This window comes from Sceloporus occidentalis, unplaced genomic scaffold (assembly GCF_023333645.1).
Source record: "Sceloporus occidentalis isolate IW3139 unplaced genomic scaffold, rSceOcc1.0.p SCAF_71, whole genome shotgun sequence".
NCBI classification, from domain to species: Eukaryota; Metazoa; Chordata; class Lepidosauria; order Squamata; family Phrynosomatidae; genus Sceloporus; species Sceloporus occidentalis.
In genome coordinates, this window is record NW_028317051.1 from 660372 (window position 1) to 679402 (window position 19031).

A 19031-nucleotide genomic window follows, 5' to 3' on the forward strand; every position below is an offset into this window, starting at 1 on the left:
CTCGGTTCTCAAGCCCCTAGATGGGTTGCCCTTGAGGGGGCTCTGTGTCACTTACCTGATGTCTCGGGGGTCTGTTGGCTGGGGGGGAGCGCGCGCCCGTCCTGTACCGATAGCCCTACGCTGTCCTTTTCCCTCTCTTTATGGGACCGACTTAAAACGAGCCGCGCTTTGTACCGCACGCCGTCTGCCCTTACCCCTCTGTTCCACAATTCTGCTTTTCCTGCAGGGTTGGCGTTGGCTTCCTTCCACTGGTGGAGGTCTCATGGTTTTTCGAAGGTTGGTCACCTATATCACCAGGGCTATTTACACACCGTGCGTACTCTCACTGGCTCTTTTCAGATGCCCCCTGCGGAAACGTATAGTTTCCTTCAGCTTCGCTCGTTTTTGGCGGGGCTCAAGCTTCCCCGCACCTTCCCTCTTATGACTCCATTCGAGCGGCTGTGCTGGGCTGGGGAGAGACGTCCGGGCGCGATTTCGCAGCTTTATGCCCACCTTACAGCGCATACCTTCTCTGCCGCCCCTTCCCATTGCCGTTTGTGGGAGAATGACCTTGGGATATCTTTCACTCAGTCAGACTGGACGGAAATATACACTAACACGTTCTCACTTACCGCTAATACTCTCATTAAAGAAGGCGCGTTCAAGGTGGTTGGCAGGTGGTATCTTCCTCCTTCCCGGGTTGCCCAGATGTTCCCGGGCTCCGGTGATGGCTGTACGAGGGGTTGTGGAGAGAGGGGCTCGTACTTTCACATGTGGTGGACGTGCCCTCTGGCCGTGGATATGTGGACCTGGGTCTTTGATCTTCTCAGTGAACTTGTGGGCACCCGGGTTGATAAGTGCCCTTTGACGGCTTTACTCAATAAGGATCACCCTGACCCCCAATTTCCCAGATGCACCCAGCGGCTCATTCACAGGATATGCGCGGCGGCGCGACTCTCTATCGCTAAACATTGGAACACATGCATCCCTCCCCGATCACTAATTTTATCTAAGATTTGGCATATTATGCACATGGAAAAACTCACTGCATACATACACGATACTACTGAACGCTTTTTGAAGGTGTGGACCCCCTGGATGTCTTCCGCCTACGCTGATGGCTCCACAGGCCGGATTTCTGCTCTGTGAGGTACCATTCGGGTGCATGGTGTGGTCTCTTTCTTCCCCTTCTTCCCTTTTTTTTTTTCCCCCTGGTTCCTGTGCTGAGACCTCTGCCCAATAGGGCTGCTCCGCCTTTCTTTTTTGCTGCCCAGTGGTTTGTGAGGTGTCCGCCTGGGGTTTCTGCCTACGGGTTGGCCCGTTCCCTGTTGAGGTTTCCCTTCCCCTGTTTGTTCCCACTACGAATTATCGTGTTCTTGTTTTCCGGGCATGCTCCTGGGGGCCGCTGTCTATGGGCCTTTTTTCTCCTATTTGTCTCCTTACTACCACCTTATCTTGCTGAGGCCTGTGACTTTCCGTGACATTAGTGATGTCGATATTACTTTTTGTATGCACTGGTTCAATGATACCTATGTTGATGACTGCTGATGTTTCTGCTACTTGCACATTGTTATCATGTTAACAAAAAACAGGAAATGATGTCTAGGCGCCGCTTTACTCTGACCTGTACGATTTTTATTTTTGCATATTCTGTCGTCTGCTGTGCCTGGATGTCAATAAAAAATTTTTCAATCGAAAAAAAAAAAATATTTATTTCTAGCATTACGCAAAGAAAGTCTTAAAATTTGACAGTTCTCTGTTTACATTGTGCTAATGTAATAAATATTCTCGGAAGAAAACGCAAAAGGAAATACAATTGATATATCGTCTCAATCTAACTACGCGTTGAAAGGATTCTACTTGAGTGGTTGGCGTTTACGAATGCCATCCTCAACATGGCTGACGCATGGCGTCTCATTTTCTATTGGCTCAGATTCGGTTATGTTGTCACGTGATAGGTAGCGCACACCTCTCTTCTGGCGGTTGAATTTGAATTTGCTATTCGGTTGAAGGTGCTGGGCACTGCCGGAAGACGGAGTAGAGCGGCCTGGGCGGGTAAATATTCTGTTTATTTATAATGCGGGAGTATGAGGTCGAAGGATTAAATAACGGGTCTCCGGTAGTTGTAGTTAAAAGCGTCACGTCAGCTTGTTCCCCGGTCAGTGTATGTTTAATAATGTAGTATGTATTGTTGGACGAGTTCATAGCATGGCCGGTATTCCATGGACTAAGTGTCTGTAACTTATAACGTGTGGGGTTTGTCTTATTTCAGAATAATTCACAACCCTTTTATGCTTTAAGTTGTCATATATGTTGGCCCTTTATCTATACACTGAGAGTCATTATTTAACAGCAAACTGAATCCTATATGAGAGAATCCCCTTTCAAGGCCTTACTCCATCCATTGCTCTGATGTGGACACTCTAGCCTGTTTGACAGACTTATTGTTTGCTTGTAAGGAGTCAGTGGTCCAGTTTCTTAAGACAGATGACTAGCAGAAATATGTCAAGCATGTGTGCTCCACTTTTTTTTTTATTTTTTTTTCTGGTTTGGGCACTGATCATTTTGAAGCTGTAAGATGGATGGAAATGAGCATCCTGATTAAAACTCAACTTGTGCTTGTAGAGAAATGCTGACACCATTTTTATCTTAACCTGGCTGTTGAGTTTGTTTGGTCCTGGGTTGACCAATATGTGCTGATGTCCTCTTAAACACAGTTGGCAAACCTCATATTTTCCTACATTGCTTATAAAATGTTCCTGTTGTATGGCTCTAGTAATACCAAACAAAAATGTCCATATTGTTTTTAGGTCTTCTAGTTGTTAACAACCATGGCACCAACAAAGAAAAGAACCAACAGGGGGCAAAAAAATCGTTCAGTGAAGAATGAGAAGCTGGCTTCATTCATCAAGGACTTTGATAGTCAAGGTATTTTGAATAGCTTGTATTTCAATCCCATATATATAGCAGTCAGTTTGTGGATCTCTCATACTGTTCCTTGAGGTTGCCAGTGTTCTAACTAGATGAGCGTGTTGTTAATTGAAACAAGTTTATGCCTCGCAAGTATAGGGAACGTGGAAATGTTTATCTGTGTGCTCGAAACCCAAATGTTGGTTTTAGGATCCTTATTTAACTGTTCTGTTTAATCTAACACTTTTTTTTTTTTTTTTATAATGAAATGCTGAATTAGGAAGATTGTTCCCAAGACTGTAGAATGTCATAATCCAACCCTAAATCTTCTATCACGTAATATTTTGCTGGGAATTTTGCTTTGTTCTGTAACTTTCGCTCACACAAATCTTCCACTCAATAATTCATTCTCTCACTCATTCACACTGTCATAATTTTTACTATCCCCCCCCGTTCACTATCTGTGCTCCTCACCCCCTTTGTAGTTCACTTACCCTGCTGAAGTCCTGTGAAGGGAGAGCAAACACTCTGTGTCGCTGCTGTGCCTGGCACCACGACCAAGATAGAGGCCTCGCGCAACAACCGCCGCAGTCAAGGCAGCACAGAGAGCGGAGGAAACAGGCGGGCGCTGAGCAGTTTCTTGAAGCTTTTTCATGAGCGACTGCTCACACCCCTCTCTTCTCCCACACACACCCCAAAGGCTGGCCCTGCCAGTTAGCAACCTGGCTGAGTGCCACAAATTAAGGCTTTGCGTGCCTATTGTGGCACGCGTGCCAAAGGTTCACCATCTCTGTGCTAGGAAGTACAGTATTTATAACACCATTTATAAGCCCATACAAAGGTCCTGTCAGAGCATCACAGCAGGTGATCCTCTCTTCCCAGGGTTTCCCTTCAATATTGTCACATATTTCCTCTCTCCCCCCGAGTTCTTGTACTCCCTTAGTAAGGGATACAGTTGAGTGGGGCTGTTTAAAGTTTAGTCCTCAAATTACACAAGCAGACCAGTCATTTTATTTATAATTAAACAATATTTATGTATCCATTATGGTTGAGCTGTAAGATCCAAAAATTCTGGTCTATTTGCAGCCCTTGAATCCTGAAGATTGACAACTTCTGTCATGTAGTATAGTACGCTATGACCAAAAGTATGTGGGCACCCCTCCTCATTATTGTTTCCGCCACACCCATTGCTAACAGGTGTATAAAATAGAGTGCATAGGCAGTCATCTCCATAGAAAAACATTGGCAGTAGAATGGTCATACTGAAGAGCGACTTTAAATGGGACTATGCTATATTTGCCGCAAGTCAGTTTGTGAAATTTCTGCCATGTTCTATCTGCCTCGGTCCACTGTAAGCGCTATAGGCAAGTGGACAACCACTGTCCTCTGTAGCATCACATGCTGCAGACTTCCAAACAGCCTCTGGAAGCAACATCTGCACAAGCACTGTATCAGGGGCTTTCCATGGCCGAACAGCTGTATGCATGCCAAAGATCGCTATATGCCATTACATGCCAAGTGTTTAGATATGGGTGGTGTAAAACACACCGCTGCCACTGGACTGAAAACATGCGTTCTGGAGTAATGAATCAGACGTCATCTAGAAGTCTGATGGGCGAATTTGAGTTAGCCAGTTGCCAGGAGAATGCTACATACCGGAATGCAAAGTGCCTACTGTAACGTTTGGAGGAGGGATAATGGTCTAGGCCCCCCCCCGAGTTTGGCCTAGGCCTCTTTGTTCAAATGAAGGGCACTGCTTGTGTTACAGCATACAAAGACATTTAAGTCAATTGCATGTTTCCAGCTTTGTGGCCTGAGTTTGGGGAAGGCCATTTCTTATTCTGTCATGTTTGTGCCGCTGTGCGCAAAGCTAGGTTGATAAAGGCATGATTTAAGTTTGGTGTGGAGGGACTGGAGTGGCCTGCACAGAGCCCTTACCTAAACCCCAGTGAACAGTCTTGGGATACACTGGAACACTGCGAGCCAGGCCTTTTCATCCAGCATTAGTGTCTGATCAGTGTCTTTACTTTTTAAGTACTTCAATATGCATTATGTATCTGTAAGAAAAATCAATTAGATAGTTTACCCCCCCCTCCGTGGCCCTGTTTTTGCGCCACTTGTAGCAGCATCAGGCAGTTAATGGCAGGAGAGCCAAATACAAGCGAGCTTAGGAGCTAATGTATTGAGAAGGTATCCTACAAAAGCATTCCATGCAATTGCAAGGGTGAACATAAAGGTAATTTAAAGGGTAATCTGCAATGGACCATAACAAAAGGAGGCAGAAACCACTAGAGAAGACAAATAGCAAAATCAGTGCAATTTGTTAATGACTGGCATTTAGACCGAAAAATTGGAACTTAACCAAGTGTGATTTTAAATGAATTTTGTCTGTGTGGGGGTGGTTTTCTTTGTCAAAATGCCATGTTAATCTGTACCTTCTCATTTACAGTTAAGACTATAGTTGAGGAGTTAAAGGCCAGTGTCACGAGCAATCTGAAAGAAGTGGACAGCCTGTACAATATTGAACTAATTAAACTACCGCTGGCTATAAGAGAGATGTGTTGGCTTGATTTCTTTGGTAAGTCTGTTTTTTAAAAAAAATAAATACATTTAAATGCTATTTGTTATTGGCTGTAGTTATTGTCTTTTTGACACATCCCGGTATTTCTATTAACCACAACTTTATTTTTTTCCCTAGCTAAAGGTGGAAGTGAGAGAGCTATGGAGGCAGCTACTACAGTGAGTTGTATATAAGTACTGCATTTCTGAGTATCTAAATGTTAGATGTAGAAGGTTTAAATGTGATGTAAGGACGTTTTACTTTCCTGGAAGGCTGGTAGATAAGTGGAACAGCCTCCGAGCAGAAATGATAGAGGGCAATCTCTTGCTTGCCTCTAAATTTATAGACCCTTGTTCAATACGGCAAGGATTAATAACTTGGTCTGCCGCAAGTATTTAAGCCAGGGCTCGACAAATCCCAGGCGCCATGGCGACAGAGAATTTTGTCCTGGCGCCTAGGAGTTTGTTAGCCTCTTACATCCACAAAAAAATGCCCCCGCGTCATCACGCGGGGGCGCTGCTGCTGTCTGCCCAGGAGTCTGGGCAGACAGCACAGCCACTCCGAGCCTGAGATCACTCCCACGGAGTGATCCTGTAGGCTGAAACCGCGATTGCAGGAAAACCTGCAATAGCGTTTTCAGCTGCCATAGGCAGCTTCAGGAAAGGGGGTTGTGTGTTGATTGGGTCCCCACACAAGTGTGGGGACCTTACACAACATCCCCCTGCTGCCTGATCGCTCCATGAGAGCGACAGTGCAGTGTTAACCCCTTCAATGCCACAATCGCGCCATTTAGGGGTTAATTCCTGTTTTGTAAGGGGCTCTGCTGCTGGTGCTTCCAGGCAGACCAGCAACAGCCAAAAACGAGCCCCCACAAGCCCTTTGATTCCTGTAGGCATAGAAGCCTACAGCAGTCATCAGACTCCCCCCTGCAATGGCTGGTCTATAGACCAGCAATTGCTTTCCAGCTGCCAGAGGCAGCTTCAGGGACAGGGGGAGAGGGTTCTTTGGTCTCCACATGAGTGTGGGGAGCAGCCCCAACACCCCCCTGCTGCCTGATCGCTCCATGAGAGCGACAGTGCAGCGTTAACCCCTTCAATTCCACAATTGTGTATAACACATTCGTGGCATTGCAGGGGTTAACATTTAAACGTTATTAAAAAATAATTAAAAAAAACAAAAAACAGCACTAACCTGAAAGTCCAGGGTGCTTCCAGGTCAAATGCTGTGAGTTTAGTAAGTGGGCTGATGATGATCAGATCACTCCTGACCAACTGTTAGTTTAAAAAAAAATCCTGGCTCCTAACTTTTTTAGCTGGCGCCTAGATTCACAACAAATTTGTCAAGCCCTGATTTAAGCTACATTTTATCACATGTTATGTCTTTGTATACTGCTCCTAATACTATATTCTCCATACAAAAAGCTATTCAATGTTACTGTGACTTAAATATACCAGCCCATGGACTGTAGCTTAGCATTTTGGAGTGCATAAATGTGATGAACCTACTATAGCTGTCAAATGGATTAATGGTTAAGGTGCATTTTTTATTTTATACAAGCACAGTGTGGTATAATAGCCTACTGGAAATAAAATTTGACAGTAATTATGTGGGTGGCTAATTTTAGAGCATATTTATTATAAAGAAATTGTTCTCTGGCTCACTCAAACCAGTAAGCTTTGCTGAAGCAGTCCTAAAAGCTATTACAATTACACATTACTTGTCTGAAATAATTAGCATTCTCCAAATAAACCTGTTATTGTTTCTTAGCCTATTAAACGCATATGGACTAAACTAAACTGGTTGGGAACATAACGAAAATTTACTTTACCACTTTTTTGTTGTGTTGTCAAGAGATTTTGTTTTAGTATTGAGGCATTCCTACCGAATGGAAGAATCACTGAATTATTGTTACTGTTTGCAGGTAAATGTTGACATGGATGAAATAACATCAAATGTTTCCCAAACACCCTTTAAATCTTCCAAGAAAGGTAAATTTATGACTTTTCTGTTACTTTTACCAAATGTCTGTGTTTACCGAGATATTACAAACATTAAATGTTCTTGCTTTTAAATTAACAAAATCTGTGTATTCACCCTATGTAAATACAGTTGTATGAAAAAGAAAGTACTAGGGCTGAAACAACGAATCGATAACGGAAATCGTTGTCGACGATTTCCGTTATCGATTAATCGAGTGATCGATTCGTTGTTGGAGCACTCGGCTCCTTTTACTTACCTCCGCGAGCGTTCCCCGCTTCCGCTACACGCTCTGCACTCTCCGCCTTCTTTTAGTTGCGTGACGGATTGACGCGTTCCGGAGGTAAGTATTCTTTATGTCTGTGCGAGTGGCTCCGTTCGCACAGAGCGATTCGTGGGGGTGGGGTTTCAGGGGATGCAGGGCAGAGTGGGGGTGGGGGGGCAGGAGACTGGGTGCAGGGCAGAGTGGGGGTGGGGGTGCAGGGCAGAGTGGGAGACTGGGTGCAGGGCAGAGTGGGTGCAGGGTGTGAGTGTGGGGGCAGGGCTGGGTGCAGGGCAGAGTTGGAGACTGGCTGCAGGGGCACAGTGCAAAGTGCCGGGTGCAAAGTGCCAGGGCTGGGTGCAAAGTGCAAAGTGCCAGGGCTGGGTGCAAAGTGCCAGGGCTGGGTGCCAGGGCCGGGGGAAAAGTGCTGAGTGCTGGGTGCAAAGTGCCAGGGCTGGGTGCTGGGTGCAAAGTGCTGGGTGCAAAGTGCTGGGTGCTGGGTGCAAAGTGCCAGGGCTGGGGCAAAGTTTCTTGAACAGTAATAGTCCACCTCTTTTCAGAATGTTTGGGGTTATTTTGTTTCATAAATATTGTGTTTGGGTTTTTGTACTTTGAAAATAGTTTTTTTTATTACATCATAACAAAATAAGAATGTTAATGTAAATTTTAAGTTGTTTAACATCCAGTTCATTAAATTTTAAATAAACAAAAAATTTGCATATTGTTTTTTTTTTATCCGATTAATCGAAAAAATAATCGGCCAACTAATCGATTATTAAAATAATCGTTAGTTGCAGCCCTAGAAAGTACACCCTCTTTGAAATTCTACTTTTTTACTTATTAGGACATAACAATCATCTGTTTCTTAGCAGGTCAAAAAATTAAGTAAATACAACCTCAGATGCACAACACTGTATCATGATTTATTCAACAAAAATATAGCCAAAATAAAGAATCCATGTGCGAAAAACTAAGTACACCCTTACTGCTTCCATAGGAATAAATTACTAAGTAGAAGACAGGTGCTCCTAATCAAATGCCCAAATTTGTCAGCAAGTGTGACCATCTCTAGCATTTTGCTGGTCTGGAGCATTCGTTAAGACAATGCCGAGGAGGAGAGACATCAGTAATGATCTTAGGGACACAATTGTTGCTGCCCATCAATCTGGGAAGGGTTGTAAAGCCGTTTCCAAACAATTTAAAGTCCATTGTTCTACAATGAGAGAGGTTATTCAAAAGTGGAAGACATTCAGGATAGTTGCCAATCTTCCCATGAGTGGACATCCCAGCAAATTCACCCCAAGGTCACCAAGTATTGTTTGTTAGGAAAGTGGACCAGGAGAAGGCCTCTTCTTTCTAAAAAGAACATGGCAGCAGGGCTTAAGTTTGCAAAGTTGCATCTGAACAAACAAGACTTCTGGAACAATATATATAATATATATTTGTCTGACAGCTAAAGCATGGCTGAAATTGGGTCATGCAACAGGACAATGATCCCAAACACACCAGCAAATCTACAACAGAATGGCTGGAAACAAAAAGCATCAAGGTGTTGCAATAGCTCAGTAAAAGTCCAGACCTCAACCCCATTGAAAAGTGGTGGGAGACTTAGAGCTCTGCATGAACACATGCCCCCAAACTTCAATGAACTCCACCAACTTTGTAAAGAAGAGTAGGCCAAAATTCCTCCGATATGAGACTGTCATGCAGAAAATGGTTGCTTCAAATTATTGCTGCTAAAGGTGGTTTTACAGACTATTGAATCTTAAGGTTCTGCATTTTGGTTTTACTTTTATTGAATAAAGACACGATGCAATATGTGATGTTTTGTTCCTCTGAGTTTGTTTACCTAATTTTTAGATCTGCGAAGGAACAAGTGATTATGTCCTGCTATGTAAAACCATAGAATTCAAAGAGGAGTGTGTTTTTTCACATGGCTGTACCATGGGGCCGGCATGCTGTTGGCTATATATACTTCCCCCCTCAATTTGTGATAAGTTACTTGACTTTTTTGTTTCAGCTGATCAGTTCTGGCTTTGAAAACAAAAAGCACACCACATATAGCTAGCGTTAATAAATGTAACCCTACTAAAGTTGACTGTCCCCCTTTTAAAGACAGAGGGAATCTGTCATACCAATGGATGCTAATACAGTTAAATAAAACCTCACAAATAGATTATGACAAATATTAGCCAGTTATATAGCTAACTTTCTGTTCTTGTAGCAAAAAAACACAAGATGGAGTCAATTCAAGACGACCTGGAAAACACCGCATTAAAAAGTGTTTTAAGAACAAAATCAAAGGTATGTTTCTGAATTGATGTTATACTTTACTGTCATAGATCTAAGAAAGTGGGGAAAAATAACTTGCTGCTAAATTCACATGAATTAGCAGATACATCATTTTCCTCACTGTGTGCATGGCTGTGGTATACTTGCCATGTTGGAATGCAGTATGTTTGCATAGATTATTTGTTATGGTGACGCATATTTTGTGTATTTATTCTAAAAAAAAAGTTCTTAAAAAAAAAAAAAACTACTTGTTTTCCTCAGGCAAAAGTATCTGCAAAGAAGCCTGCCACTGTAAGAAAGACCAGAGCTTCTGCAGCAAATGTGGCAAACACCAGTAAGAGGTAGGACTCGGTTGGCTTTTATATATACATTCACTGGTCACTTTATTAGGTACACCTTGCTAGTACCGGGTTGGACACTTTTTTTTGCCTACAGAACTGCTTTCATTCTTCGTGGCATAGGTTCTACGAGCTGCTGGAAACATTCCTCAGAGACTCTGGTCCATATGGACATGGCATCACGCAGTTGCTGCAGATTTGTCGGCTGCACATCCATGATGCGAATCTACCGTTCCACCACATCCCAAAGGTGCTCTATTGGATTGAGATCTGGTGACTGTGGAGGCCATTGGAGTACAGTGAATTCATTGTCATGTTCAAGAAACTAGTTTGAGATGTGAGTTTTGTGACATGGTGCATTATCCTGCTGGAAGCAGCCATCAGAAGATGGGTACACTGTGGTCATAAAAGGAATTTACATGGTCAGCAACAATACTCGGGTAGGCTGTCGCATTTAAACAATGCTCCATTGGTAATTGGGCCCAAAGTGTGCCAAGAAAATGTCCTCTCACACCATTACACCACCAGCCTGAACCGTTGATACAAGGCAGGGTGAATCCCACAGCTGGAATTGGGACTCATTAGACCAGGCGATATTCTTCCAGTCTTCCATCATCCAATTTTGGTGAGCATGTGCGAATTGTAGCCTCAGTTTCCTGTTAGCTAACTGTAGTGGCACCGGGTGTGGTCTTCTGCTGCTGTAGCGCATCAAGGTTTGACCTGTGGTGTGCGTTCAGAGATGATATTCTGCTTACCTTGGTTGTAACGAGTGGTTATTTGAGTTACTGTTGCCTTTGTCATCTCGAACAAGTCTGCCATTCTCCTTTGACCTCTGACATCAACAAGGCATCTTCATCCACACAACTGCCGCTCACTGGATATTTTCTCTTTCTGACCATTCTCTGTAAACCCTAGAGATGGTTGTGCGTGAAAATCCCAGTAGATCAACAGTTTCTGAAATACTCAGACCAGCCTGTCTGGCAACAACAACCATGCCACGTTCAGTTCACTTAAACCCCCTTTCTTCCCCATTCTGATGCTTGGTTTGAATGTCGGCAAGTGGTCTTGACCACGTCTACATACCTAAATGCGTCAAATTGCTGCCATGTGGCTGATTAGCTATTTGTGTTAACATGTGTCATGTGACTCGTGTTTCAAGGTCTCGGGTGTGAATGGGGGGCAGGTGTGTTAAATTTGGTGTTATCGCTCTCACACTCTTACTGGTCACTGGAAGTTCAACATGGCACCTCATGGCGAAGAACTCTCTGAGGATCTAAAAAAAAATAAAATTGTTGCTCTACATAAAGATGGCCTAGGCTATAAGAAGATTGCCGAGACCGTGAAACTGAGCTGCAGCATGGTGGTCAAGACCATACAGCGGTTTCTCAGGACAGGTTCCACTCAGAACAGGCCTCACCATGGTCAACCAAAGAAGTTGGGTGCACGTGCTCTGCGTCCTATCCAGAGGTTGTCTTTGGGAAATAGATGTATGAGTGCTGCCAGCATTGCTGCAGAGGTTGAAGGGGTGCGGGGCGTCAGCCTGTCAGTGCTCAGACCATACGCTGCATCAAATTGGTCTGCATGACTGTCCTCCCAGAAGGAAGCGTCCTTTAAAGATGATGCACAAGTAAGCCCGTGGACAGTTTGCTAAAGACAAGCAGAATAAGGACATGGATTATTGGAACCATGTCCTGTGGTCCGATGAGACCAAGATAAATTATTTGGTTCAGATGGTGTCAAGCATGTGTGGCGGCAACTAGGTCAGGGGTACAAAGACAAGTGTGTGTCTTGCCTACAGTCGAGCATGGTGGAAGTGTCATGGTCTGGGCCTGCATGAGTGCTGCTGGCACTGGGGAGCTACGGTTCATTGAGGGAACCATGAATGCCAACATGAACTGTGACATACAGAAGCAGGGCCTGGGCCGCAGGGCAGTATTCCAACACAACAACCACACACACACACACACACCTCCAAGACGACCACTGCCTTGCTAAAGAAGCTGAAGGTAAAGGTGATGGACTCCACACCTAAACCCTATTGAGCATCTGTGGGGCATCCTCAAATGGAAGGTGGGGTGCAAGGTCTCTACCATCCACCAGCTCTGTGATGTCGTCATGAAGGAGTGGAAGAGGACTCCAGTGGCAACCTGTGAACCAGGCAACCAGGCTCTGGTGAACCCCATGCCCAAGAGGGTTAAGGCAGTACTGGAAAATAACGATGGCCCCACAAAATATTGACACTTTGGGCCCAATTTGGACATTTCCACTTAGGGGTGTACTCACGTTTGTTGCCATGGTTTATTGTGAGGGGACAGCTAATTTACACTGTTATGCAGGCTGTACACTCTATACTTTACATTGTAGGAGAGTGTAATTTCTTCAGTGTTGTCACGTGAAAAGATATAATAAAATATTTACAAAAATGTGAGGGGTGTACTCACTTTTTGTTTTTATTTAACGTATGTCGAATATTTAATTTAAAGATTAGTTCCATTTATTATAAAAGCATTCGTTGGACAGTACCTGTTTTAAGCTGGATAACGCCATAGCAAGAGCCACATTTTGTAGCTGTTAGACTTTGCAAATTGTAATTTCAAAAACATAATTTCTGTTCTGTTGAGTGGGTTGGCAGACCTGAGACAGATCTGTATCCTGTTCACTAGCCAAATATACCATCGTGATTTTATGAAATGTTACGTTTTTATACTTGAAGAATATATTTTCCTCTGTATTATACTTGCCATGGCCACCAACTAACTCTAGCCCCTGGGCCAGCGCAACCGCAATTAAGACTTGCAGATTGCATGAGATGGTTGTAGGCACACAAGTCATAGCTAGCTGAGCGCAGATGTTTATTAAAAAGCAAACTTCTGTTCTTTAACTACAAGCAAACATATTTGATCCTAAACTTTAGCCATGTTCTATTGACTGCTTACAAATTTCTCTACTCTTACTATTTTAAAATGTAACAATAGAACTGTCTGGATTCTACTAGTTTAGATTCGTATTTAATAGTTACTTGTACCGGTGTTAGAAAATAATTGTTGGTGTCTAACCGTAGCATGATGGCTATATCTCAATATATATATATTTTTTTTTCTTTAGAGCAAGTAAAAGAGGTCGTGCCACACCATCTACCAACAGAATGGCAGACAGCTCAATATTAGGAGTCACTCCAAAGGTCACACCCAAATTTGATACCAGGTGACGTATTTGACTAGATTAGCAGAAGGACAGTACTGAAAAAGCAAGTTTATTAACGATTTAGCTTATTTGATTTCCATTGATCTATGCCATGAATAATCATGTTAGAATGTACACCCCTTTTCACTAACATTACAATAACTATTTCATATTATATTTTCAGAGTGTTTAAAACTCCAGGGCTTCGGCCAGAGAATGCGCAAGAGCCTGTTCACAGTTTATCTGCCAATGGCAGCCCATTAGCATCTTTAAACAAGGTGTTCCTCAATGTGCCCACACTGGAGGGAAAAGTAAGGATTTCTGTTACTGCAAACCACTGATAAACTGCTAATTGCTCTCAAGATTTCCTTTCTGACGTTTTATATTAAGGAATTGGGAACATGTGCCTCTTACATTTTTTTCTTTTTTCTTTCTGAGATAAAATGTTGCACTCTGTGGTATCTGAAGAATATCTTTAGCAGATCCACATCCCCCTCCTAAAAAGTTTTTTTATTTTTTTTTATTTTTTTTTTTTTTTATCACAAAATGCAAAACCTGATATTAAGTATTCCCTGAAAATAAAATATACATGTGGCAATGGATGACAATTAATATGGGAAACCCACCACATTTCTTACTTGAGATTGAGATTACAAATAAGAAAACGGCACAATATGTTCCATTATCTGAGCCCAATCTGTGGTAAACGATAAAATGATTCAGCCAGACACCCTAACTAATGAAGGTCTATGAAGGAACAGACATGGTGTGGTGGTTATGCAGGGGTTCGCCCAAAATATCACATGACTGACTGACTTTCAGGCCTGCAGATAAAGTAATTTAATTGGCACAAAATGAAAGCTCAAAAAATCTGCTGCATAAAAACCTGTAAACTAGGTACAGGAGTGTTAGGCTACAGTTCATCTGTTTACAGAGTCCCAAAAAATAGACACGCTATTTTTTTTGTCCTGGTAAAATAGAATATCCGTCTGATGGCCGATGACGTGAACAACATAGACCTCAGTCGTTTGGACCCTCAAGCGTATGAAAATATTAAGCTGCTCACGGTAAGTTTATTTCTGCTTATGTTTGTTTTTTATTTAAAGGTTCTGTTTGACATAAGGTCAGTCCTACAACAAACATGTATCTTAAGAGGTACTTGCGTGGTTAACAGACACAGCCATAAATCATACAGGACAGCGGGTCTGGAAGGGTTAGTGTCCGGTCCATGCAATGAGAGCAATACAGATCACCAGCAGAGGGGTGATAGGGGTCCAGAGGCTAAGCTGACCCTAGCATCATTAACGTTAAGCTACAAAGTGGGGAAAATTAATACAGTAGCCCAAACAGTCCAATAGCCCTACTACTGGTGGAGGACATGAGTAAGGAAATATGGATAATTATTATATGGTCATAAACCTAATGAATTGATGGTCCAATTTCTGCTCCTAACCTTTCGGTTATTGTCATGGATATCTTCATTAAGAGTAGCAGTCCTACAGAAATAGTTTTCAGGCAAGGATGCATTTAATTACCGTTGGAATTGTGCACCAAGTTATTGGTTTAAAATTTCTGGAATAAATACAAACCAATTAAATAGCACATTTGAAGACAGGTTATTCCCAAAGGTTCATTACAAAATCAGAAATGTGTAGTTTGATTAGATTTTATACTGGAAGGCTTGGATCACCAAGCAGTGTGTGTATATGTATAATACACACACACACATGCTTGGTGCATGGCATGCATTAGTGTGTGTGAGTGTGGTGTTAGCGCGTTTCACTGTCTTTAGTGTGAGCGTATGGTGTTGGCTTGTGTGACTGTAAGGTGCTTTTGTGAGCATCTGATGTTTGCATTTATTTACAGTATTTCCCCATGTATAAGACGCACCTTAATTTTTGGGCCCGAAAACTACACTTCTATCATGCCCAGGTTCCAGGATGAGTGTGATGTTAGCTGTGCTGGAATCTGGGTATGCCTGGGCATGATAGGAGTGTTATTGCTGTTAGCAATCATGTATATTTAATATAGCAATCACACTCCTATCATGCACAAGCAGCCAACACATGCACATCACTTTCAGCCTCCCTATGCCCTGCCCCCCCTACTTACACATCCATGCTATCACACACACACATTCATTCATTCCTCATTCACGCAGACTCGTACACCCTCCCCTACCCGAACCACAAATCTTCTGGTGCCGCACACAGACTGTTTCCCTCTGTGTTGCTTGAACTCTGAGTGAACTTCTCTTGACCCACCCAGGGGAGCAGGAATGGAGCGGAGTCATGTGATGTACATTCACGTGACTCCACTGGATTCCTGTGTCTCCTACACGGAACAAAAGATGCTGCTGAGCAACACAGGTAAGCGAGGAAAAAAAATCTACAACCACTGTATAAGATGCAGCCTGTTTTTACACCCCAAATTTTTCGAAGAAGGTGTGTCTTATACGTGGGGAAATACGGTATGTCCATTACAATTTAGCAATTTTTAATTGTTGAACCAAGTTTACTTGATAAATGTTAATGGATCCACTTATTAAATTAATTTCACCCATTTATCAATTCTTTAAAATGTATAATCATTTATATATTTTATATTAAGGGGTGAGCATCCCCTGAAGAGAGGGGAGATGTGACAAACTTTAAATTAAAACATGTTTGGTGTATAATGTCTCCTACATTTGTGGCTAGATCCAAACCAATTTGTAAACCCCTATGTTTACACATACTTTTTTTTTTTTTTTTTTTTTAAATAATGTGTAACACACTGGCGCAGATGCTTGAATTCTTGATGAGTTTCTAGATCCAAGCAATGTTAATATAAAACATTGCAGTATTGCCATCTGGTGGCCAAACATTGCTGTATTCATTGCATGAATGGCAGTAAATATAACAATTACATAGACTAATGCTTTCAAGTTAAAGTTGCACTGTAGTGGTTTCAGTTGGTATAGTGTGCCACTAAGCTTTTAAATGTGCACCATGACATTTTATAAAAACCTTTACTTCTAGAAATTACTGGCAGGTATTGTAAAATACTCCAGATACCTTATCAAGATTGCAGGATGAAGTGACACAGACTGTTTTGTTGGTGTATTGTGTTAAAGAATGAAAAATATATTAAGTGATTGTGTATTTTATGCACAAGTTTAAATCTTCCATTTAAAAAATTTCATGGATAGGTTCTGTACCATAAAAATCAGTCTAATATCCATAATCCACAATGCAATTTTTTTGCTACAATGGTTTTAAAATACTTTTTTTTTTTTTTCTTCAAAAATTCATGACATCTTATGAACAGGCAATATATGGGTATTATATGGACTGAGACTGTGTATCTCAATAAACTAGCCATTACATCACACCCACAGAGCATGCAGGTATAGCTTACTGGCAACCCTTTATACATAGCTTAAACACAGAGAACATAGTGAAATCAACACAGGAAGCAATTTCTACCAACTTTCAATTGAGTGATAGTTTACAAGAGATTGTAAGCTTGTTTGAGCAGGGCCCTCCTCACCTGTTGTGTTACATACTACTTGTTATGCCCTGTCTAACCATTGTACAGCGCTACGCAATTTGATGGCGCTATATAAAACAAATATACTTAAGGCATAACGTCATGCTAAGGAAAACAAATCTTCTGATTGTGTGTTTTTTAGAATATACTTATGTAACTTTTTTTTTTTCTTTCCAGAGTCAGCTTGAAAAAATATGCAAGAAGCTAAAATGAATGTCTGATTTTATTTTTATTTTCTTAAATACTGTTTGCTGTATAATTTTGTAAAATATTTTATGTGCTGTGTATTTTATTCTTAGTGATGTAATATGCCAGGTTTTGGAATTATGGTGTGACCTATATCCCTGATCTGTATCTGCTTTAGCTTGTTGTATTTCACTAATAAAGCACACATTATCAGCTTGGCTAAATTTGGCTGATTGTAATTTGGCATATTAACTCCTTAAGGGCAGAGCTGTGTGTTTTTATTTCTGCAGTGCTTGTTTATCTACAATTTTTTTTCCTTATTTTTATTTTTTTTTCTCTCACTCTCCGCACGTTATATATTGTTCCAGGACAAGCATTATGTAACAGGACGCCTGTGTAACCCGTCTAGGTACTGCTGCCAAGCAGCACTTCCTTCTACCAGGAGACCAGCGTTTTAACCCCTTCAGAGTCACAGAACCAGAGTTGTGGAGTGAAGGGGGATGCCGCTGCACCAGCGCTGCGTTGGCCCTGTGGCTACTGCCCTGAAATAGACAGTTATTACAGCAGCCCAACCCAAGCATCAAACCGCACCAATGTTGAGGTGAACACAGGGCTGAGTTTTAAAAACACAACAGTATTTAAACCATACAAGGGGGTAATTTCCATACAATAGTGACAGCAAACCACCATGTTCTCCATCAGGCCCTCCTTTGCACACGGCTCAGTATTTGCACTCGGCCCATTAGGGGCTCTCTATTGTAGTCTGTGGGGAAGCTGGTAAACAGGGTTCCCTGACTTCTGACTGAAACCGGGTGGATATCGGATCTTGGTGTAAATACTGGCAAAGGAGGTCTTTGTCCTCTAAGTCCTCACCTGTGATGTACCACACATAAAACAGAGACAGACTCGTCCTTCCTAGGTAGGCCAGACTCTAAAAGAAAGTAAAAATAGCCCCCTCCGAAGGACTTTTTTTTTTTAATTTTTTTTTAATTTATTTATTTTTTTTCTTCTGCGTACCTCAGGTAGGAGGACTCTATCCCTCAGTTTGATTGTGTTTCTGGGCTCCAGCTTGGGTCTTTATGGACTGGCTAAGCCCATAAGGTTGAGGGTAGCATGGGACCATAAAGCCACTGGTCAGCTTTGCCAGACCACCTGCTTTTTTTATTTATTTATTTATTTTTTTTCCTTCTTCCCTTCATTTTGGGACTGGAGTGACTCATGTTTTGGACTCACCAACTAATTTTATAATGCAAACGACGGAAGCAGTTCTATTATATTATATTATGACGTTTTCATTCTTTTTACTGGCGGAGATGACCACCTTGTTACAGATGTCTCAGGATGTTATTTCAAGCCCCTGGTCTGATTGTATGTATGTATGTATGTATGTATGTATGTATGTATGTATGTATGTATGTATGTATGTATGTATGTATGTATGTATGTATGTATGTATGTATGTATGTATGTATGTATGTATGTATGTATGTATGTATGTATGTATGTATGTATGTATGTATGTATGTATGTATGTATGTATGTATGTATGTATGTATGTATGTATGTATGTATGTATGTATGTATGCTCTGCTAGTCAGTGACCATGTCTGCTCCTGATTTACCAGACTGCCTGAGGAAGAGAACTCTAAGAAGGCTTCAGCTAAGCCAAAACCTTGTGCAGGATGCAATAAACCTTTGAGACATGCAGAACACTGCTTCTTTGAGATAGTATACAAAGCAGTTGATGGGGCTAAATCCCCTAGAAAAAATGAAAATTTTGTTATGGCTAAAATCTGAAATGGACGCTACTATC

At 41.9% G+C, this 19031-nt stretch overlaps 1 protein-coding gene across 1 annotated transcript; it reads left to right on the plus strand.

Annotated features, from left to right (window-relative positions):
- The first annotated feature begins 2810 nt into the window (after positions 1-2810).
- On the plus strand, positions 2811-17245 carry LOC149286247 (borealin-like). The gene is made up of 10 exons (XM_089494272.1): positions 2811-2907; positions 5339-5467; positions 5588-5628; positions 7371-7437; positions 9913-9992; positions 10242-10321; positions 13424-13522; positions 13686-13812; positions 14482-14568; positions 17210-17245. The coding sequence occupies exons 1-10, from the start codon at positions 2811-2813 to the stop codon at positions 17243-17245; spliced, it is 843 nt and encodes a 280-aa protein (XP_089350398.1).
- Positions 17246-19031: the final 1786 nt, after the last annotated feature.